The sequence below is a fragment of the Protopterus annectens genome, chromosome 3.part0, assembly GCF_019279795.1.
Source record: "Protopterus annectens isolate FY-2018-M chromosome 3.part0, PAN1.0, whole genome shotgun sequence".
NCBI lineage: Eukaryota > Metazoa > Chordata > Ceratodontiformes > Protopteridae > Protopterus > Protopterus annectens.
Genome location: NC_056731.1, coordinates 1,496,275,896 through 1,496,300,262, shown reverse-complemented (window position 1 = coordinate 1,496,300,262; position 24,367 = coordinate 1,496,275,896). Strand labels below are relative to the sequence as shown.

The 24,367-nt window shown below is 39.1% G+C and overlaps 1 protein-coding gene across 4 annotated transcripts in view; it reads left to right on the top strand.

The window, feature by feature from the left end:
• Positions 1–24,367, top strand: part of RGS20 (regulator of G protein signaling 20) — a 910,627-nt gene that overhangs the window by 856,783 nt on the left and 29,477 nt on the right. For all 4 annotated transcript variants that reach the window (XM_044065515.1, XM_044065514.1, XM_044065513.1 and 1 more), the window contains one exon: positions 9,716–9,950. In XM_044065515.1, coding sequence (XP_043921450.1) covers positions 9,716–9,950 — 235 coding nt within the window. The remainder of the gene's footprint in view (positions 1–9,715; positions 9,951–24,367) is intronic.

Below are 24,367 nucleotides of genomic sequence, written 5' to 3'. Positions count from 1 at the left end.
AGGCCTAAGATAAGGTTTATGGATGTGGTGAGAGAGGACATGCAGGCAGTTGGTGTGAAAGAGCATGATGCAGAGGACAGGAAGAAATGGAAAGAGATGATCTGCTGTGGCGACCCCTAACGGGAAACACTATATTCATCTTTTTTGCCTGATAATTGATATGCAAATTAGGTGCCGTTAGCTATCCTTCGATTGGCTCTTTAAGAAGGTTTGGCTTAATTCCTTCTACTGGTTGCACAGCTAAACGTACTAATACTATAGGTTGACTAACAAACATTGTTTGTTGCTGGCGACTTAATGTAATTTAATAAAGAGTTATTACCTTTCTTTTTTTGAATGATGTTTGCAAGGAGAACACTATATTTGCGATTATGTTTAGCTGAGAAATGGGATGTTAATAGAGTGCCAATGGCATTTTCAATTGGCTTTTTGAGAAGAGCTGAGTCTACTTTTCATTGGTGGCTCAGCCAAAAGCCTTAATATTATAGGCTGATTAATAAGCACAGGAGACTTTATGTCTTTTGCAGGCAATCTAGTACTCAGCGCCCATTTGTAGTTTGTGATTATTCTCAGCTTGAGATATGTGCAATGCCTTTATGTGCCCATGATTTATTATATGTTTTACATATATTGTTTTTTCGGCTAATGTTGAATACTAGCTGCTTTTGCAGCTGGATAAGATATATTGACAATTTTTATCAACTAGGCCTTAGGGATTAACATCAGTATATTGTCTTATAATTTTATTCACATTGAACGGAATTCATCCTGTTCATTTGATTGGATGTCGATTTTATTCTTGACCCTATAAGAAATTAATGTTTTTGATTGTAACCATTGGTCTTTTATTTTTTATTACTAACTTGATTGGATGACTACTACTTTTTAAAGAGGTGTTTTAGTTAAAAAAAATTTACGATCTGATGAAGGCTGAATAGCCGAAAGCGCTTATCGTTCCTGTTTTTACATAGTTTGTGTTAAGTGTTTGGTCTTCAATAAACACTTATTTTCATCTCTATTTGGTCATCTTTTTGGAATTGGAACAACTTTGCTGCCTTGGTGGTGCTCTGAAGTCCTTACTTGTTGCTGTTATTAGTGACTAACAGCACAGAAATAAGGCCAGGAGAGGCACTAGAATGGAATTAAATGAAATCATTGAATCCCTCCCCTTAACAGAAATACTAATAGGCAAGAACAGTAGAGGGTAGTATGGAGAGAGATTGGTAAGTAGGCTATATAAAGTCATATGATGCTACAACAAAGGAAATGTAGTAAAATGCTAGTAATCAAATGGGAGAGGTGTCTAGAAATAACAGGGCTAGGGGGAGGTAGCAAGAGATATGTAATATCCCAAATAAGGTAACCAAGCAAGAAAATTCCAGATATTTGGTTGGAAGTGCCTCCACAAATATTTTTACAATCTACACAAGCTAAATCTGATATACCCAGGGGTCGATAATCAATAGGTTCATAGGTACATAGGAGATTATTAGGCTAACGTCTTAAGGGCCCTTACAAGCCTTGGCAATATAATCCAATTTTACCCAATATATGACCCACAGAGGCAAGAAGATGTCATGGATTTGTGCCTATGCCGTCAGTATCTTATAGATTGCTTCTGTCCATAGAGGGCATAGGCACTACCCCAGGTGTGAATTTGCGAGTCCCACTCCATGGATCCAAATTGCATTTGAATAGGGCCAGGGAAGGACTCTGCTTAATGTGAATAGAAAGCCTGGAGATCCCAGCAAGAAGATAGGGACATACAAGCATGTCTTTTTGGGATGTGAATTTTACTTTGAGCTGCAACAGATAGTGCAAAGAATATTAGGAGAACATTATTCAGCCATATCCCAACACGCAAAATATAGACAGCAGCTAGTCTCACTACTTTGGATAGTCTCTAAAAAAGACATTACTAACAAATGAAAATCTTCTCAGATACCCACTGCTGAGGAAGTACTGGAATTAATAGAAAGTTTAAAAGAGCAAGAGACGGCAATCCTAAAAAATAATACGTGTAAATATCGTAAAAAGAAATGGCTACAGTAGAGAAAAGTTTACAATGAGATAAAATATAAAGGTTATCTGGCTCTTTGAATTCAAAGAGAAAAAAATAACAGAAAACCCTATACAGGACAGGGGGGAGAGTACCCATATTTCCTTTGTTTTTATTGCTTGACAAAGGGAATATTAATATGTGTACTTGTGATGATTAGTACTGAGCAAAACATAAGGAACACAATTCAAGAGCTTGCCTGTTTTTTGGTTTGTGCCCTTTGTATTAGAGAGGTAACTGTAATAATATACAGAAAGGAAATATCTGGGCCAGCCACCAGAGGGCTAAACATGCCATAAATGTGGTGTCTATGTATGTACAAAATTTGTGATGTAATTAAAACTGCAGTGTTTTTTAATTAATAATAAATAACATATATATGATATGCATTTGATAAAACATTTGCATTAAAATGTATAAACAGAAGGACTGAAAGCCATGTAAACAAGCAAACCAATAAAATAAAAACAAACACTTGAAACGGAAAAAGGGAGTCCACAACAGCCACTCGCTAAAGTCTAAAAGCACACTGTGTGCTTTTGGACTTTAGCGAGTGGCTGTTGTGGACTCCCTTTTTCCGTTTCATGTAAACAAGTAAAAAAGCAGTTACCAACCTGGAAGCAGTGAGCATTTTGGTAGAGACTTTAACACAGATGCAACTACAGTTTTATAACTACAATAGACTCCCTCTTATCCGGCCTCTCTTTAACTGTCCACCTCTTTAACCAGCCATCAATTTTTTGACTTGCTAGCGAAATACAACAAAGAGGAACAACACTTCCTCCTCCTCTGAGCTAAATAATGCAAGACATTTGAGTTTTAGACATCATATTCATTAGAAAAAATGAATAATAACACAAATCCTGTTATTCCAGCTGATTTATGAACTATAAATGCTATTTTGTATGCATTTTCTGAATAAAGTACAGTTTTGTACCTACCATAAATGTAGATGTTCGAGGATTCCCTTGCTGCAGTCCTGACAATTGGGTATAGTCCCAAGGCCCCCAGTCGCAATTATACCGAGTGTTGACGCCGGTCATGGCGCCTTTAGACTGACGCCAGGTCACGTACCGTACTAATGCGCGACGCGACATTTTCTCAGTCTCTCTCTTGCCCAGATGTCATGTCAGAAGAAAGAAAAGAGTCAAAAAAACAACCTGCACCAAAAAAAAACACACAATATATATACACATAATATATAAAAAAATATATAAATACAACCACCAACCACCACCAACCACAACAAAGGGGAGGGGGAAGGAGGGAGGGAGCATTTGGGAATCCCCTAACAATCACATTTATGGTAGTGGTAGGTACAACTACCTTTCTTCTTCTGCCCTTCTCCCAGCTGCAGTCCTGAGTAGAAGTAGAACAAGCAGGAGGAGGGCACAAGAGCAAATTAAAGTAGCAGGTGGCAACAACATGCCTTGTAAAAAGAGCTAAAGCAAAACTTATAAGACTTTAGAGGGTATATAGGCAGGTGATGCAGCTGGAGAGAGTAAAATATGCACTCCCAGCCAGCTGCAGAGCCTTTTCCTAGAAATGCCCCTGAAGTGGCAGCAGTAAATGCTAAGAAATTTATCTAATGAGGCCTAACCCAGCTGGGGAACTGGTTTGCATGATGATAATAACAAAATGCAATGCATGCAATTTTGATAAATGAAGCTTTGTTTTGACACACTTTTGACACCTCTGCCCCCAAAACAAAAAGAAAAAGAAAGTGTAACTGCTGAGACTGCCTAAAGTCCTGCTCAAATAATAACAAAATAATCTTTGTATTGATTATGTGTGTAAAATCTTTTTCCAAAATCTTTTCCCTTTCTTTAAACGTAGGATCAAAAAAAAAGCCAAGTTTTTAAGAAAGCCACACTAGAACACTCAGGATAAAGAAGGAGGGTAAAATACATGATTACCACTTGTGATACTCCTTAAAAAGGGCCAAAAGGCCAAAGGGCTCTACTGCCAGAAGTAACTCAGACTTAGAGAAGCTTGCAGAAGTAATAGCCAGTAACAAAGCAGCAAATATTTCAATTCAGTTTTTGCAGGCTCAAAAGCAGTCAAAAAGGAGTTTTAGAGTAAGTTTTTCCAAAGCAAAATTGAGATCCCAAGCAGGAGTAGGAGCCCCCATGCGGGGGGTGGGTGCCTAACTGCTCTAAGAAACTGCTTGAACACAGGATGCGAAACAAAGGTGGGTCACAATCATAGTGAGCTGAAATTGCTGCATGATATTGAAGAGAGAAAGAGAAATTAGAATCCAATTTTTCCAAAAAATAAATTGAACTCACATACTCAAATTAGAAATCCAAAATAAAATCTTCTTTGCTGTACTCCAAAATAAAAATCCATTCACTTTCTCTCTAGACTTAGCCTTCTAGCTTCCATAGCTTCCATAATCACTTGAAAAACTTGACATTAACTGAGAGACCAGGAAGCTGAGACCAAAGCTGAGCCAAGACAAGATAGAGAGATGACATTGAAGAATGACAGTGAGATGACCGTTGAGATGACTAAGATGATGAGGAGCTAGGAGATAAATAGATGAGGAATCCTTAAGTCTTTACATAGCTCTTTAGACCTAAGAACCAGGAAGTGGGTACCTCCTGTGGGCTATCAAAAGCTATCTTAATCATCCTTGGCCTGGTTTGTCTGACCTTTTAGAAAGGTTTTTCAAAAAGAAAGGCAGAGGTGGAAAATCAGGCCAACTGAAAAGGTTTTCCAACAAAGCTTGGTGCATGGTGGTTTCCAAGCTGGGTGATGAAACCCAGCTGGAATTCCCCTTAGTGGAGTGCCCGTTTAGAAGAGGAGTTGGACAGTGAGTTCACCTGATGAGGTTCCATGATACAAATGAACCCATATCCAGTATTTCCATGGTGCTCAGGATTACATCTGTGCTACATACTGCTCTTGGTTCACATCTGCGCTGAAAACAGAAAGCCTTGCAACAGCTGCAGAGAACGCAGGTCATGAGCAGTCCATTGCTTCAACGCATGCTCTGTATAAATGTGTTCCCCCTGTATGTTGAGCTAACTGCCATGAGTTGATCCTATTGTTTTCCATCAATGACTGCTGTTGCAAGACACCTGTCTCTTGAAATTGCATCAAGCCCTGGAGACTGGCTGTCATGTAACTTCATGTCCACTGTAGATGCTGTAGTCTATTCCCCTTCCAGGTCTTTGGCATCCACTATCCATATAGAGCCTCTTGTCGCAGAAATCTGAGTGTCCATCTGTCGTTTCTCTCTAGAGTCTTCCTCGCCTGGGGTCGTAGAGAGCCTTGTTTAAGAATGGGCCACATTGCCAATATATTTTTGAGAATTGTGGTTAGTTTTGAGCCTACTTTTGTGCATACTGATTTTGGTGGCCAGCAGCATTTTTTTTGATTGACCAGAATGCTTAGCAGCACATGCAGTTTGGCATTGGGAAGCACCAGATGCCATAAGATGCCATGAACTGATAGTGAGTGTTGTTGTTCATGCAGCAGGCAGAGACTGATTTGGTTAAATAGTTTGAAAGACTTTTCTTGCTTTGCAGGGGACCTAGAAGGCCATCTCATGCTGTATTTAGTCAGAAGCTTAAAGACTAACGGAAAGCCTCGAGATTTTGGGCTGGGCTCTGGACTCTATTTATCCAAGAATACAGTGTCTCTAGATGCTACTAGGCTTGCCAGACTTGAGCCAGAATGAGTAGAAGGATAAGCCAGAATCACTTGAATGCCTCTGAAGGTTAAAACTAAAAGGTGTGATGAATGAATTTGCAGAATACTGTAAGCCAAATCTGCACTAAGCAACCTTGTTAACAGATAAGCCAAGGGCAATATAGAGAACTGGGAAGGGAAAGTGGTAGATCTGGTCTTAGTAAAGCAGCCTTGGGCATGAAAGACTCAACATAAGTGAGATCCTAGGTAAGCCCAATGCAGATTGCTTGTAACGGGATTCTGTGAATGCCCGAAAGAGGGGGATAAGTGTGATGAAGGATAAAGTTAATTGGTCTCCAAATTTGCCCAAGGCTTAGGAATAGGAAACTAATTGGCAAATCTTGACTTTTTCTTTGTCCAGATAAATGTTGAATAAACCCAGGGCATAAACTGGTCATTTTCTCTGTGAAGTGGCCTTGATACACAGCTGAGAAACTTCAAGCCCTTTCATGGAAATGAAATCTTGAAAATAAATTATCTGGGGTCTTCCTCCAGCAGCCAGTGGAGATAAGTGATAAAGCCGTTTGAAAAGGGCCCATGTGTCTTCTCTGTCTGAGGAAACCAACCAGCTGCCAAGTGAAGACTGGTATCCAGCAGGAACTGCATCTGATCCTCTCTGCAACAATTTCTTTGAAAGCTCATATCCCCTGCTGCCGAAAGCTGTGACTGTGGCCCCGCTGGCCACCAGAAATCTGAATTGGTGAACTCCCTAATCTACAACCCACCCCAATTCTACCCCCTAAAATGGCACACCACGTCTCTACCTGGGCATAGGGAGCAGGCACCTTTTCACCCCTGCTTCCACCCCTCTGTTAAGGAGCTTCTACTAACTTAAATTAATTCCACAGCTCTAAAAACACAGCAGGCCACTGTAGACTGCTTCACAACTGCTTGCATCAACAAATCTTAACAGCTGTCCAAACAACACACATCAAAAACTAAGTCTTACCATGCACAGAACTTTCAACAGCCACATGCTTAGCATCCCTGAGAAGAACAGACACCACCTAAGAAAGAAACATCTAGGCTTTCCCAAACAGGAGGCCAGAAAGCAGAGAATTCTTACCCACAGCAAGAATGCCTAAAACCCTTCCGCTTACACATGCAACTGAAAACCCAATTTTTACACTCAATACTCACCATTGAATCCACTTTTAGAGATTTAGAATGAATTTACAGATAATTTGAGTAGTCCAAAAGCCAAAAACTGACAGCCTAAGAATTATAGTCCTTAACCACATACCTTTCAAATATGAAAACCAGTCATCCAGGGGTTTGCCTCTTTTAACCAGGGTAGGCTTTGGACTTAGGCCCCTGAGAAACAGTTTCGGGTCCCCCCTGGGAATCTTAAACAAATACTTATGAGCTAGGCACTCTATAATACCTATTTTTAAGCCTCTGCAAAAACATCCTCCACCACAATAAACACAGAAAGCCTCTGCAAAGGGAGCTCAGGCAGTCAAAACAAGAGAATTCCCAAGTTCAGGGATTCAGAACAGGAGGAAAAGAAATCCTTTTTCTAATCTCACAGTAATCAGAAAGAGTCTCTTAAAAGGCCATTTAAAGAGTGGAACTGAGGCAAAACAAGTCATCCAAAATCAAGGAGTAAGAGTCAGAGGCTGGTGAAAAAAAATCCTCATCAGAATCAGAATCCCTCAGGAATAGAAGAAAACTTGAGAATCAGAATAGGGCCTCCTGAGAATGTCTCCTGGAATCATAACAATCAAGTAAAACACAGTTCTAAAAATCAAACTGTGTCTTGGAAGGGCAGAGCCTAACATGGGGTATAAAACTTCTGCATCAACCTTCCAAAAGCTCTGCTCTTATCAAAGCCAGGGGTAGGAGAAATCTAGAGAGAGTAAGACTTCCTTCTGAAGGAAAAGCTTTGGCAACAGAAGCCTACCTCCCTGCTCTGCTTCCAAGAGAAGGAAACATCCTTACCTGAGAAGCCCCCTCGCTTGACCAGTTTCCTGAGAAGGCAATGAGCTCCGCCCTGAGCCTTCTCCAGGAAGAACATTGTAGACAAAGTATTCCTCTCTCCCCCCATTGAGCCTGCTAAACCCATCTCAGCTCCCCTGATTTTCCTCCGGACTCATATCCGGGTTTTTGAAATCTGCCTGTTTCCCAAACAAGTTTTATCTTCAACTCTATTATATGAAGCATGCGCCGCCACACTAACCTCAACCAAGCAAGCCGTTTCTCTCCCAACCGCTTCCCTAATAAGGCAATGCAAACCAAACCAAAGCGCCTTGTGCTCAGGCCCCACACAAACTTTAACCAAATGTAATGAAAATCCTTATCAGGCAAGAGCTGTCTCTAAAAAAACAAGAAATCACTTATGTATCTGCTCCCCTTCCCTGAACCAGTTTCGAAAAATTTATGAACATCCTTTTAATTCGCCAGAGGCAAGAAAAACGGACCATGCGGCGTAAAAAGACTGATCTCCCAACCTGCACCGCGAGTCTATGAAAAATTCGATGCACGCACGTCAACCTGCACCTGTACCGATCCAGCCATTCGTTTACCCAGCCTAAGGTCCGGTCCCAGCAAGACCGGATAAGAGGGAGTCTACTGTAACAGAAATGCAACTTCAGTATGATAACAGAGAGAAACCTATCAGAAACATTGTTGTAACTTGCAGGAATCTGAAAGCAAATACAAGCAATTGAAGTTACATTTACAGGCAATTGTTTACAACGCAAATCTTTGGTATATGTGTTACAAATGGAAATTGAAAAAGTAATTAGAGCAAAAGTTATAATAGCTTGTGTTAGGCTGAAGGGGAAATAGATTGCAGTCACTTGTTCTTTTTGAATAACTGTAAAAGCTTTAGGGTTTTCATAGATAAATAGATGTACCTTGCCATAATAAAGTTTGCAAAACATTGCATTAATCTGATCAGCGGGAGTAAGAGATTTGTAGTAGAAGTTTGCTTGGATAGTGGAATGACCTTGACTTTAGTTCACATCTCTAAAAAAAATTACATTCATTTCTTAAAAAAGATATTCCCTTAATTTAAACTTAAAGGCTCCCAATATCAAATATGTCCAGATCTATTGAAAACTATATTTTACATAACATTTTTGTTGTGGTTAAGTGTATATACTGTGGGAGGTTGCAGTACTTCATTGTTACTATAGCTGGAACCCGAGAGCAAAAGGTATTTTTTATTTATCCTTTGTTGACTGAGTTAGTCCTACTAGACTAGTAGCCTCTTTTCATGGGAGACCCAAGGGGGTATTTACACTATTAGTGTAAATTTAGCGGGGACATCAGGGAATTTCCCATACTCTTTCCAGTAGGTGTTGTGGGATGTTTTACATCCTCCTGCACTACCATGAACTCAAGCAGATGGGACCCTGGTTAAACATCTCACCTGAAGGATGACACACGCAGAGTGCAGCACCCCCTTAGGCTGCATTATACTGTTAGCTATCCAGCTACCTGGTACGGGAATAAAACCCACTGCCTTCTGCACTAGGCAAGTAAGTGTGCTACCTGTAGCACTACTGGCACTAAAATAGCTGTCAGATGTGGGCTTGAACCCATGCCTCCATCTGGAGACCAGCATATTATCAAACATGGAAGGTGTGTAATCCTTGAGCTTGGCACCTTAGACCACTAGGCCATCCTGACTCTAAAAAATAAATAAAATGCTCAATATTTTTAACCAGATTTAAATGACTTCTGCAGCAGCCTAAAATATGACATCTAGGCTTGATTCTATTAACATCATCTGTGTAGCTCAGATCCACCAATACCTTATGTGTGTGTGTGTGTGTGTGTGTGTGTATATATATATATATATATATATATATATATATATATATATATATATATATATATATATGTTTGTGTGTGTAGGGAGAATGAGAAAGAGAGAGACAGAAAACTAGATTTTTCTACATATTCTTATTGTTTAGATTCTTATTAAACCAAATTTCTCCTTTCTCTGCAAAGTCCTAGTGCAACTCTTGAAGACGTAGTTTCCTGGGGACAGTCATTTGACAAGCTGATGAGCACTCCTGCAGGAAGAAATGCTTTCCGGGAGTTTCTACGGACAGAATTTAGTGAAGAAAATATGCTTTTCTGGCTGGCTTGTGAGGAGTTCAAGAAAGAAGTCAATAAAAATGCTATAAAAGAAAAAGCAAGGCTAATATATGAAGACTACATTTCTATCCTTTCACCTAAAGAGGTATGGATCATCTAAAGAAACTCAGCAGAAGGTCATAAGCTATTTTTCAATTACATATGTCATTCTAAATTAGATTAAGATGTCTTTTGTTGTTTTTAGAGCATTTCCAAAACTGGGTTTTGAGAAAGTAACAAGAATAAGAAATAAAATGTCATTGTTGGTATATAAAGAACTAATTGATTTTATGAGTGACTAGATCCCTATTCATTAATTAACTGAAAAAATGTATACAGCCATGCAAATATAACTGATGGTGAGCTGATAAAAAGTTCTCTAACTTGAAAATAGATATAAAAAATGGGGAACTGCAAGCTGTGATGAGTACTCCCGTTAAAATAAAATTATATTAAACATTGATGCATAACAGACGATCAGCATGCTAGTCTTTGATACTCAAAAATGTAAATACTTTTATGCTTGTAGAATAAACCCTGACTATGGCTGATGGCCTGAGTTTGCCTATTGGCAGGAGTCCTTGACTACAAGACAAGAAGGATGGGAGTGCCTATCCTGGAAATGAGGGAACAGACTTGCTGAGAAAGAGCAACACACTCTGCTTGAAACCATAGCGTGTCTCCTGACTGCACAAAAGACAATATTGGTAGCCAGGATGGGAGAGGCATAATCAAGATGACAGGGGTGATGATGTCTGTGTCCTGCATGATTCACCACTTTAGGGAATACTATCCCATAAGCTGTTGAGTCATGTATATAATGCTATCTTCTTGACTCACCTCTAGTCAGCTGGGCGAGTTGATAGTCTATCCTCTCCCTGTAGGTCCCACCTGCATGGTTAAGCAGAATTCAGCCACCCCCCCCCAGTCATTAGAATGCATACATGGAGGGACACTAGCCACCTTAGACATTTTAGACTGTAAGGTCAACCTCCCTCTGGAAAGGGAGGCCCACATGCATATTTTAGCAGGATCTAATCACATGTCCGGTTTTATCATTTTGGCAGCCCTCAGCAAATATCATGTTGGGGGTCTCTTGGATACTTCCGGTCTGTGATCTCATCACTACAACCCCCCTCATAAGCAAACTGTTAGCACATACTTAAAAGCTATAGGAGCAGGACGCACAGCCTGAACTGTAGTTACAATGGTCTTACATTATGATAGGCCTCTGTACCACACCTAGTTGGCCTAGCCCACAGAGGGGTATTCATAATGACTGCGATTTAGTTGCAATAATATTACATTAGAATAGTCCTATGTAGAGGAATGGTCTTAGGTGAAATGATGCTCTAGGCATAAGGATTCATGATGCCCCCCTACTGGCCAGTGGCCCCCCACACACACACACACACACACACACACACACATCCACCAGTGCTCCTTCTTGTCCCCCCCCCCCATTCTGGCATCAAGGCACCATACACATTACTTTCATATTCATTTTCTCCCACTTTACCTTACTCTTCAGCTTTTTACAGATATTTTGAGGTACATTATAAAGCTTTCTTTCTTTTTGTAAATAGTCTTTCTTTCATCCAAGGACAGCCACAGCAAAAACCATCACTAAAGAAAGAAATTCAGACTTTTTTTTTTTATTCCAAGGAATAAATACGTTTTGTCCAAGGCACATAATGCTCAAAGCTGGCAAAACAATATCAAACAATAAATTGGGAAAACAAATGTTTGTGAGGGTTCATAAATCCTTTCTGGGAAAAATGCCTGCCTCCCTATCTCTCCGCCCCAAAAAAGAAAACAATAGTCAACTTCTTTGCATCCTTCTGGTGTTAGACTGGGAATAAAGTGATGGCACAAGTGGCCACAGTGATATTTTTCAAGTAACTGCTGTCATACATATACACAACATGTCTCCTCATCCCTACCACCAAAAACAGCCAACTTCTATATACACCTCTAATGTCAGGTGGAACAAAAAGAAAGAACAAATATATACAGTAAAATATTTCAGAGTTACTGTCAGAAGTATACAAACAGCATGCAACTTTAACCCATCCCCAACGATATCCACCAATATACACATCTGATGTTTGATAGTGAGGCTTGTAAAAAAATAATGATCACAGCAATGTAGTCCAGCTTGTTTCTACATAGTACACTGCCCCTAGACAAATTATAGTGCCCTTCTCTGCACACCTCTGATGTCTGTGATAAAAACAAAAGAAATAATAACCACATAATCCTCAGTCACATCATAAGTATAGCAACATTCAATGCAAACCTGTGTGTTTTGCGATGACCATGCTGTCACCAGACCCCACACAGACTGTAGTGTCCTTCTCTACATACCTCTGAGGCTTTATTGAGAAGAAAATTAAAGAAATAACAACCACGGTATTCCCAGCCCTCCACACAACTTACAGCAACTACCTCTAAGCAGGGCCCATTTTAGAATAGGTAGAGTTAAAGGCAGAGGCCACCATTAATTACATGTTGAAATCCATTTATACAGTCTGGGATGTGGTGACCACCAGGCCACCAGAAGTTCTAAGAGTATAGCTGCTCTCTGATGCATTTTGTGGCTTACTTTTAAAGATGATGACTAGTTAACTGCATTTTTACTGCTATACAAAAGAGTTACTCATGTGCCCAGCATTATTGTATGTGCATAAAGATAAAAAATCAGTGATATTTTCTATACACACACACACACACACACGTTGGCACTGCCCCCTATCAAAAGATGTACAAACACACACACATACTGCATACTCATGTAGAAGGAAATTGGAGGAACACCAATTCACCTATGGCATGTCGTAAGGGTACTGAAGAAAGCCAGACTACATAGGTAAACCCATACAGAGACAGGGAGAGCATTCAGATTCCAAAAATAAAAAGCTACAGCCAAGAACTTAGCCAGAGCAAAGCACTGAGAAATGGTAATGCTGCTCACTGCTCCACTGTGCCAGTGAACAGTTGCTTTCACACATATCCTGCTCCTGCCAAACTACCAAAGATTTCCACTTATCATGTGCAAGGCTAATGTCCATAATGATAAATGAAAGAAATTATGACCAATTTATTACTCTGAAATACACACACACACACACACACACACACAATTTATTACTCCGAAATATACACACACACACACACACACACACACTGCTGATGTTTGTAGTGGAAAGTGAAATAAATTGTGGCCAGCTTGTTATTCTTAAGCACACTGCGAGCACCTCATACAAGAAAAATCTTATTCCATAGAAATACTCATGTTACAATGATTTTAGCAATTATGATAGTTTGTGTGGTGCTACTACTTCTACATCAGAGTGACTGCTGTTTAACAGTGATCAAACAACAGCAGGGATAAATCAATTTTATTCACAGTGGCCTCTTTATGTATCAGTTACAGTCGGTCACTTTACTGTGTCTATCTCTGATGTCTGATTGTGGTGAAAATTAATAGTAAGAAAAGTCACAATAATTCAAGTTTGTTTCATGCAAGTACCCACTAATCACAGTAAAGCATTTCATCTCATTTCATTCCAATGCACAATCCTGCAAAGCCAGATTAATGACTGTTTAAACTGAGCAAATAACAAAAGGGTCAGTTTCTGTCATCCAAAGAGCCCTCATCCTCCCAACTAGCAGTTATAGCCACTTCTATGTAAGCATCAGATGTCAAATTGTGATAAAAAATGATAGTTGTATAATGCATTTCAACTGTTACTCACAAAAAGTAGCCACACATTAAAGTATTCTAAGTTGCCCCACACAAACCACATTAGTCCTGAAAGCCAAAAATAATGCACAAACATTAGCAGTTCATTATTTTCTTCCACAAACAGCCCCAGAAAATATTAGATGGCTGACTCTTATCCATGCATCAGTCCATCCATCTATCAAGCCATCCTTCCATCTATCCAGCCATAACCCCCTTTACCAATTTTTAACAACTATAAAAAAAGGACCACATGGTAATGCATTCAAATAACCATCAATCCAACATCTGTACCCAAAACATGGAACACTCTTCCTATAATGTGGATCAAATGGGCAAAATGTGCAACCCTTATTATCAGCTTCATCTAGGAAGTTTACAGCATGGTTAATCACTGTTCTAACTGCATACAAAAAGTTATTTTGATGAATTAATAGGATTCTATATTATTTACCTTTGATATTAGTAAGAACAAATTCTTAACAATGAATGCGTGCGGGACCCTTTCCATGAAGAATAGCATGTTGCATCGACTTTATAGAGCTCAAAAATGAGGAACATTCCTCCATACCTCTCAACTCCTTCCTCAAGAATTCAAGACAAAGCCAGCAATAATGGAAGGACTAAATTCCCAAATTAGGGACATTTTTTAAAATATTACTTTAATTCATTTACAAAGTTAATAGAAAAACAGGTTTTATATCAACATGCATTTCCAGCACAATAACAAGTATGAAACACTAGTGTCTGCCATTACTGACTGACAGTAGTCCTCAGTGATTTATTTTGAGGCAGCGGACAAACATATTAAGCAAAATCAGAGACATTCTGCAAAATCAGGGTCAGTTGACAGGTATCCATTCTGCTTCAATCAGGTACCGTGCCTCCATTCATGAACCAAGGCTATGAGAGGTAAACCTCTCAGAAATGGAAGTCAACATTCATGAAGCAGACCCAAAAGACTGCAATGTTAGGATGACATCTGCTCTGTTCCCTCTTGTAATTTGTGCTTATATAGATAAAGATATATATATATATATATATAGATAGATACATATAGATATCTGTATAGTTGTACATACACACAAAGACACGCACAAAAATGTGTGTGTGTGTGTGTGTTCGTGCATGTGCGTGCAAAATAAATAATGGCTGCAATTAAATATTTTAGCCCATTCCTGTGAGACATACACAGTTCAATCCCCTGTACCGTGCACCCATGCACGCACGCGCACACACTGAAAATCCAGTCTGAAGATCACTTGCTTTCACACATGGCCCACCTGCTTCTTAAAAAAAAAAAAAGACAGACACTTTATGAGCACACTTTTTTTTGTATAAGTGTAAAATGTTAAGTTACTCTTCAGCTTTTTACACACAAACACACACACACAGGTTCCATAGCAATCATTGCTGATGTGTCACAAGGAAAATGAAAGAAATATTGACTACATTAATATATTTTAGCATGCTACTGTCAGTAACTACCATGTCTAGCTAAAATTCTCAACCATAGCTATCTTACCTCCAGATTCAGGGACACATCCAAAAATAATCAAAGGTAAATGCCCCAAATCAGAGGCACTTTTTAAATATTAGTAGCATTAAGTGGAAATTTTGACAGATTAAGAGAATATGAATTAAACATTTTCTGAGGTAAAAGAAGTCTATAACTTGAATGACTGTCATTATTTATTAAATATAATGCAAAATGTGTTCTGTCTAAATCACCTGCTTTTAGGAGGGCTAAGGAATGCCAGAGCAAAAGTCTGAACTAAAATCAGAGGCAGTTGAGAGGCAAGTTTTCAGCTATCCCTTATTTTGCAGAATGTCCATTATTTTGCCTCATATTTTCACTGTGTCCCTCATACATTTGTGACTTTTCTTGTAATGCGTTAAGAAATGTTTACTGCCAGTCAATAATGGAAGACATTAGAGCTTCAAACTTCTTCTTGTTCAGAAAATGCATATTGAATCAAATACTGGCAGTCTATTAACTTTTTTAAGTGAAATAGAGTAATGTTTAAACGTTGACACATCTCCAACCCAAGACTGCAAAACATAAGCAAAAAAGAAAGACTCACTTCTGTGTGCCTGCACTGTCACCATTGCCCACATATTTAAATGAAGCCCTGGAAGTGTTCAAGATAATCCCTGCAAGAGAAAAAAAATGCCTCCAAGGATCTGAATCTTCTTCTCCTATTAATTTCTCAGTAAGTAGAGGGTTCAAATCATTCATTCATTTTCTGATCACCCAGATATACTTCAATCCTGATAGAGCAGTTGATCACAGAATGAGCACGTCTTTTAGTGTTTTTAAGCTTCTGCTGCAGCATTTGTAGAGCCCCATGCAGAAATGGATGATCAGGGGTCTCCCAGTGCAGCAGATTTGTGGATGACTAACACCGGCTATATCTGGCCTGGTCCTCTCCTTTGCATGAAGGGCTGTCAGAGAGGTTGAAAGAAGCTAATGGAGAAATAAGTGGACATCAGCAGTGGGCAGATCATTCGGTCAAAAAAGTGCAAACACTAATGTGTGACTCTGTTGTGATACATATACTGTAGACAAACTATGAGACTATAGCATCTTGGAGAATTCCCCTTATTGTGAGGACAGAGAGTACCATGTGGGTAGCAAAGGATGGGGAGGGGTCCAGGCATAAAAAATGTTTTTATACTTCTACAGCAAGTTTCATTTGTTGCTGGTTTTCTACACATTAGCATTTGCATTTTTGAGTATGAATATTAATGTATACGTATTCTCGAGCAGCAGAATACTGGAGCATGTGAGAAGATCAACACATTGCTGCCTGACACTCAAAACCTTGAACACTAATGTATGATTCTATTTTGGTATATACTAATTCTGAGATTGTAATGTCTCAGAGAATTCCCCTTAATCTGAGGTACAGCAGTCATGGAGTTATTCTATTCTGTTGGGAGGTGAGGATGGTAAAACCACCCACACCCCCAAAAATATATTTTAGTAATTTAATATTGTTTGTTTTCAATGTTTTGCTTGTTTTACATATACATGAACATTAGTGCTTATATTTTAAATCTCAAATAACAGTGTACCGATCTCTGTTACGCAGCCATTAAAAATACACAGTACATTCTTAGTAACACTTGCTTACAGCATGCAGTGTTTTTTTACTTTGATTCTAATTCTAGAATGAAGCATATCTTCATTTCCTGGATGAAACCATTTGTCTCTGTTGCCTGATTTCCACTTACTGTAAAAGAATTTATGTATATGCTTTGATTAAGGTTTTCACGTATTTAGTCCTTCTGTGTTTGTTAGTTTAATTTTGTTCAGCATTTATTTATATAATTTTAGAAGGATGTGTATTCCTGTATCATCAGACACATGGAACTATCTGATAAACGACATACAATGATTACACTTGTATAACCCATATTTCTGGAAGTCCTAAATAAACTTCTAAATATCAGGCTTATATTTACCATGCTTATACTCCTGTGTTCATATTTATCATTTTTTTCAAAGACATTAATGAAATGAAAGAGGCAAGACCTTCTTTGCAAAGCCAAGTCGATGAGGGTCTTGAGTTAACAAATTTTCAATTTAAAGATTAAGGTCAGAGACAATACATTTCATAGCGTTAATGTAGTTACCTGAGTGCATTGTTGGACCACCCATGTGCATGTCTTCCAAGCTTCAGGAATGTAACCAGTGGAGAGGCTTAGGTTAAAGAGGTTAAGTAGGAGTTCAGATAGGCCAGGCAACTTTGTAGGTTATCATGGCCCGTGGATGAGGTGTTCTTTTCTCTTGAGAGGACTAACAGGACTTATTCCATAGTAATTAAAGGTGGTGCAAGAGACCGTGGAATCTGTGAAATAACTATAACTGTGATTGGAGGAAAATTTGCACTAAATTTGTCAGCCAGGATATTAACTATATTCTGTGTGTCATAGGTGGCAGTATTTTTGTGGACTAGCTCTGAATATTGCTGGTTGTTATTGCATAACTTCCGGAAACAGTTAAAGAATGATTTGTAATTATTTTTGTATTAGCAGCTATTTAAGTGTATATTCAGCTTTGAGCTTCCTAATCGTTTCCTTAAGCTCTTTACTAGTTTGCCTAAGTGTGCTCTTAAGGTACGTAGAATGCGATTTCTTGTAAGTATTAATTTCTTTCTTGTGTTATATAACATCATTTATACTGGTATTCCACCATAGAAGTTTTATGCTCAACCACTCAGTAGCTGGTGAAGCCCCCCAACCTTTCATCTGTAGCTTGCTGCTAAATATGTTGGTGTTCATACTTTATATTCAGTGGAAGAGCTGCTGGCTATAGATGAAAGAGTATGGTGGCACTGGAGAGTTTGGTTCCACATGCATGTGTATATTTTCTACCAATAGCTTAGTTAAGAATGACGCTATAGCCCAGAAGTCTTTTGACAAAAATCAAGAATCACTGGTTCCCACAAGTCTGAAGTCAGTGAAGAGAAAATGATTGTATTTATTTATTTATTTTATTTGAAGTTTGTTTGCCAGGATGTTCCATTGGGCTGAGAAGAGCCCATTTTCAATGGAGTCCTGGGGAGAAAAGTTCTATAAAGACAACATAACATAATAAAAACAAGTTATAGTAATATAATAAAAAGAAGTACAGGTAAAAACAAATATGCTAGTTCCTACCACTGCATAAAACAGAACTTAAAAAAAAAACATAAGTCGATACTTACAAATATATTTGTACATTCTGAGGAAATATAACAGTAGGGGCAAGGGATAAATAGGTTAAAGGGGCTAAGGGAGAGATGAGCAGAGTAGGAAAAGTTTGGAGAAGAAGAGAGTAAAGAAGAAAGTGGGGAGGTAGATAGTTTGGAGTGGGGTGGCAAAGGAGAGAGGGAGGGTGAGAAATAAGGTTAGTTGCTGGGGGAGTTCATGTAGGATGGGAGCAGGAGCATTCCCAGAGGAATGTTAAGTGTGAGTGAAGCAAGGCTTTAAAGGTAGAGAGGCTGCCAGTGGTATGGATAAGAGGTGGCAGGGAGTTCCAGAGATGTGCTAAGGAGAAAGACAGTAGATGTTTACCTGGTGGGTGGGCAGGCTTGTGCAATTCAATCAGATTTTGGGTATTGGTCCTTAAGAGTCTATTGGGTAGGTGCATTTTAAAGGTGGAGGCAAGGAAGGGGCAAAGAGATGGGCTGAAGATGAGTTTGTGAGCATGGGTGAGTTGAATATAAGTAAGATAATTGGGCAGCTCAAGCCAATGTAGTTTATGAAGGGCAGTACAGTGATGGGTGGATGATTTATAGCCTGTGGCAAACTTGGAAATTTTGTTGTAGCAGGAAGAAAGTTTTGTCTTGAGAGAAGATTGTAAGTTAGTAAAGAGTGGGGCACCATACAGGAGAGAGGGGATGAGATATGTGGTAGAGGGAACAGACTTGGTGGAGGGAGTCAGGTAATTGTGGCGGTAGAGGATACCTAGTTTCTGTTTTTTTTTTTTTTTTTTATATTTGTTTGTAGATGGGTATCAAACTTAAGCTGATCATCAATGAGGACACCTTGAAGTTTTGCACTGGATACTATTTCAAGAGATATATTATTCTGACTGGTGATTGAGAATGAGTTTTTATTATTCTGACTGGTGATTGAGAATGAGTTTTTGTCTATGGTGGTGGTTTTAGAAGGGGTAAATATAAGCTTGGTTTTTGATGTATTGAGTGCTAGGTGGTTGTCTAACATCCATTGTTCAGTGGAAGAGAAGGTATCTTGGGTTAGTTTTATGAGAGTAGAGGTAGAGATGGCACAGCAGATAATTGTTGAATCATCAGCATATTGGATAAGTTTTGCATTAGGGATGGAGTGGTGGAAGTCATTTATGAAAATATTGAACAGTAGGGGCCCTAGAATTGAACCCTGGGGTACACCTGTGGGAGTACTGATGAATGGGCAAGTGGCTTTTTTCCATTTGACTGCTTGTTGCCCATTAGAGAGGTAGCTGGTAAACAAATTGATGGAGGAGAGGGGTAAATTTAGATTAGAGAGTTTAGTTAAGAGAAGGTTGTGACAGATAGTATCAAATGCCTTTGAGAGATCTAGGAGGAGGGTAGACACAGTGCAGCCGGAGTCGCAAGCTTTGTTAATAGTCTCAAGGAAGGAGAGAAGAGCAGTGGTAGTGTTGTGGCCAGGCCTGAATCCATGTTGTGTGGGAGTTAGCAGGTGGTTGTCTATGAGATAGGGTAGGAGTTGTAGGTGAATACATTTTTCAAGAAGTTTAGAGATGGGGGATAAGATGGCAATAGGTCAAAAATTGGGAATATTATTGTTGTTGCCATCATTGTGAACAGGAATAATAAAGGCCTTTTTCCAAAGTTGGGGTACACGGCCTTCTTGGATTGACTGATTTATTAGAATACAGATGGGGATGGCAAAGGCTTCTGCGTCTGTCTTTAAAAAATAGGAAGGAATATTATCAGGGACGTTGGTGCATGGTTTCAAGTTCTGGAGAAGTTTTTTTATAGTAGATATTGGGATGGGTTTCACAGAGAAGGAAGGAGGTAGGGATATGGAAGTGCTTAAGGAAGAAGAGATAGGGGAAGGTAAAGGAGTGGATGTAGGATTATTAGTGAAGGATGATGTTAGCTTGCTTATGGAGTCAATGAAGAAAGCATTAAATTGGGTGGCTAAGTCCATGTCAGAGGCATTTGGATCAGGGCAAGGGTTTTCCTTTCTACCTGGGTTAAACAGGAAGTTGATACCATCCCAGACCTTTTTAGGGTTAGTCTTATGGTTATTTTAGAGTATGGAGAAGTAGGATTTATGGTCTGCTGTAATTAGTTTTCATACTCGTTAAGGGAGAAGGGAGTTTTATTTTTCTGGTGGCGTTTCCAAGCTTTATCTTGGAGACTCATGACAGCTAAGTTATCTTTGGTTAACCAAGGGAGGGTGTTACTTTTAATTCTTTTTGTTTTCAAGCGGGCAATGGTGTCTAAAAGGTTTAAAATGTTGTGTTAAAGTAACAGCATTTTCTAAGGAGAGAGTTTTTAGAGGGCTCCAGTTTATATGTTTTAGTGTATTGGAGAAGGTATTGGGGTTGATGTTTTTAGGGAGCGTGTGGAAATATAGGAGTGAGACAGTTGAAAGGAGGAGGAAAGGTGATGAGCAAAAGTGGGAAAGTGATCACTAAAAGAGTTGGGGAGGGTACCACTATTGGACATGTAATGTGGATGAGAGACCAGAATCCAGTCAAGGGTGCTTCCAGAGGAGTAGACTTTGGAAGGTCTGGTTGTGGAATTGATTAGCCAAGAGAAGTTGTAGAGGTTTATGTTTAATATCTAGTTTGAGAGTTTTATAGGAGTAGGGGTAATTAGGGTGGAAGTAGAGTATTTGTAAGTTGGGATGAGTTTGTAGGGGAAAAGTAAACAGTTAGAGAAGAAGTGTAGATAGGGGGATATGGAGGTTGTAGAGTGCTTGTGTTCTATGGGCAGTGAACTTGTTCCAAAGAGAAGAGCCTTAGGTCTAGTTCAGGAGCAGTTATAAGAAAGCCAGCTTGAGCTATGACATGTAAAGGATGAACCCACATATTTCTTAGACTGTAAAGAAAGATTTGTGCTGGGGAACATTCAGGAGCAACTGCTGCTGGTAAACTAAGGAGGTCCACTAAGTTGTTTTGGATGAATGGAATTACAGCAGCCTGGAAGAACACCCACTATGCGCCAGCAATAAAAAGTACCTGACTAATTCTATATCCAGCCTCACTTTCTAAACATGGGGTTGGGAATTGGCAAAATGGTCATGGTGTATACCTTACAGACACAAGGTGCAGGATTTGGTCCTCAAAGGAGATAATTAGTTAGACTTAAAATGGCCCACATGGGCAATTAGTAGTGGCCCACATATCTCTGGCATTATTTAACACTAAGGTTACAGCATATATAGCTTCACTAACTAAGTCTATAGTACTTAATGTTTTCATAAGTAAGTATGAAAAGTAACTTTTCATAAGTGGTCCTCATGGATCTCTCAACGGCATTTAGTACCATTGGTCAAGGCAGTATGATAGAGTACTTCTGCTGTTACTGTGGTATCTCCTCTATGTTCCTGGAGTGGTTTGGTCCGGACTTAACTCTTCCTAGTAATACCCAGTGACTTGAGTATGGAGAGGTACAGAGCTCTATCTTAGGACCAATATTGTTCAAGGAGTAGTACAGGGCTCTATCTTTGGTCCACTATTGTTCAGGGCATAGTACAGGGCTCTAATTTAGGTCCACTGTTTGTTCAAGAAGTAGTACAGAGCTCCATCTTAGGTCTACTATTGTTCAGGAAGTAGTGCAGAGCTCTGCCTTAGGTCCATCATTGTTTACAGTATATATGCTTTCCTTAGGAGATCTTGTTAGGGAGAAGGGTCTATCAGTTTACATTCATATCACAGACTTGCATAACATCGATTCTGAATTGCACAAAGGCATATAACTGAAGCGTTTAAATCCCATACCTTAAAATGTTGAATTAATTTTAATGAAAGGACTGAGTCATTCACGCTTGAGAAACTGAAGTTTTGAAGTCTGCTGCTGTGTTTATGAGTGCAAATGGGTCCCTATTATGAATGGAGATTGCGGTACAATGAGGATCGGGAAATTTATCCTTTTCCTCACTGTAGTGCGATCTCAGAGCTGGTATATAATTTATAGGGGGTATGGGGCACAGCCCCCCACAAAGGGGGTGCAGGGGTGCACAGCCCCCCACAAAAACATACAAACAGGTAGATTTTTGTGTTTTAGACCCTTCCACACTTGGTGGTTTTGGGCTGTGTGTAAATATCACAATAAAAACAAACAAAAAAAAAAAAAAATTGTGAATGTTGACTGTCGGGGTTCTTTAATTCAACATCAGTACCACTCTGCTGTCCATAATTTGGCTATTACTGGCAATGTTTTTCTACAAAAATATTCTGTGATTCAGTTAAATGAATGTAAACTGGGTCTAGAATACCATAGCTGTGCTGATGACACCTTCTCCTTCCCTCAAAGAGATTTGGAAAGTGTGTATTTTCTGTTTGATGACCTAAAAGCCAAAACTCGAATGACTTTAAAGAGTCATTTGCATGTATTCCATGAGCCTCCTTCAAAAGATGTTTAAGGTATTACAGAATGAAGACTCTGGCTTATCTTTTTTTTTTCTGTCTGTTGTCATGCTAACTTGAAGGACGTCTCTGCACCTTTGCTCCATAATTTCATCTTATATGTTGGAAATAAGCTTGAGTTTGTTGAATGAATGTACAACCTGGGTGTTATTTTTGATTTTAGGCTGACACTTTGGGACGTCTTGGCTCCTAATTTGAAACAATTCTAGGATTACGTTCCTTTTATCTCAAGCTGACCTATCAGTGGCTGGTTGTTCATACCTTGATCTCATTTAGGCTTGATGACTGTATTGCCCTATACCTGGAACTTCTCAACACAGAGTTTGATCGCTAACGGGTAGCACATAACTCTGCTGCAAGGATACTAACTGATATGTCTCATTACCTGCACATTATGCCTGTTCTGCACAGCCTTTATGGGCTTCCACCATAAGTTCTTAATATTGATATAGTTATCTATTCATGATGTGTGCCTGACTCACTGGAAGGAGCTGGTTATGTCCTACAGCCCTGCTCAGATATGGTATAGTTATCTATTCATGATGTGTGCCTCACTCACTGGAAGGAGCTGGTTATGTCCTACAGCCCTGCCCAGATATGGTATAGTTATATATTCAAGATGTGTGCCTCACTTACTGGAAGGAGCTGGTTATGTCCTACAGCCCTGCCCAAATATGGTATAGTTATCTATTTGTGACATGTACCCCACTCACTGGAAGGAGCAGGTTGGGACTACCATAATGGTTAAATGTTTGCCACACAGACACAATGTACAGAGTTTGAGTCTCAGCCCTGAAAAGAAAATTGTCTAGGCTTAAAATGGCCCACAAAGGCAGCTTGCTAGTACTTACCTATGAACCTATAAGCCCTGCCCAGGTACAGTGCTCTTCCTCCCCAGAGGATGATGGTGGTTCCCTGAGTGCATCTGGATATCTGTGGTGTCAGTTCCTCTGATTTTCAGGTTCCAGACCTGTAGAACATACTACCAAAGTGTCTTTGAGAATCTCTGTAACTGGCTGACTTCTGCAGGGGTCTTAAAACATCTTTTTGAAGCAGAATTTGATGGAGTGGGTTGAGTACTTTATTTTACTCTTGTTTCATCACCTAACTCATATTTGAATCTAATTAATGAGTTATGTATATGTATTATGATTTATTTTGCCCTTTGGTTATTAGCATTTTGTTGTAAAATCCTTTAATAAACTTGAAATCTGAAAAGTGGTTTGGTATACACCGTTAGAAAAGACAAATGTTCTAAGGACTCTCTCAAAATCTCTAACGTTTCAAGAATATATACAAATGCAAGACACATATTATCTTATCAAACAGAAGTACTGTTATTTCAAACAGAATGGCTTTGGTTTATTTTGAATTTAGTTTTTTTTTCCTGAACTTGAACACAAAATTACAAGATGGGAACCAAAAGGGTGCACTAAAAACACTTGTCTTTACCCAGTGGCTCAGAAAGCAATAATAAAGTTCACCAAAAGTGAAAAAAAAAATGGATATCAAGTTGAAATCAGTTTAAATGAGTGAGGAGTGTTACAACCTGAAAAAATGCATTTATAGACCAAGTAATCCTAACAAGGAAACATGCAAACATGTAACCAAAATGGGGGCTGTGAATGACCCACCTCATCCATAGAACATACAGCAGTTGCAA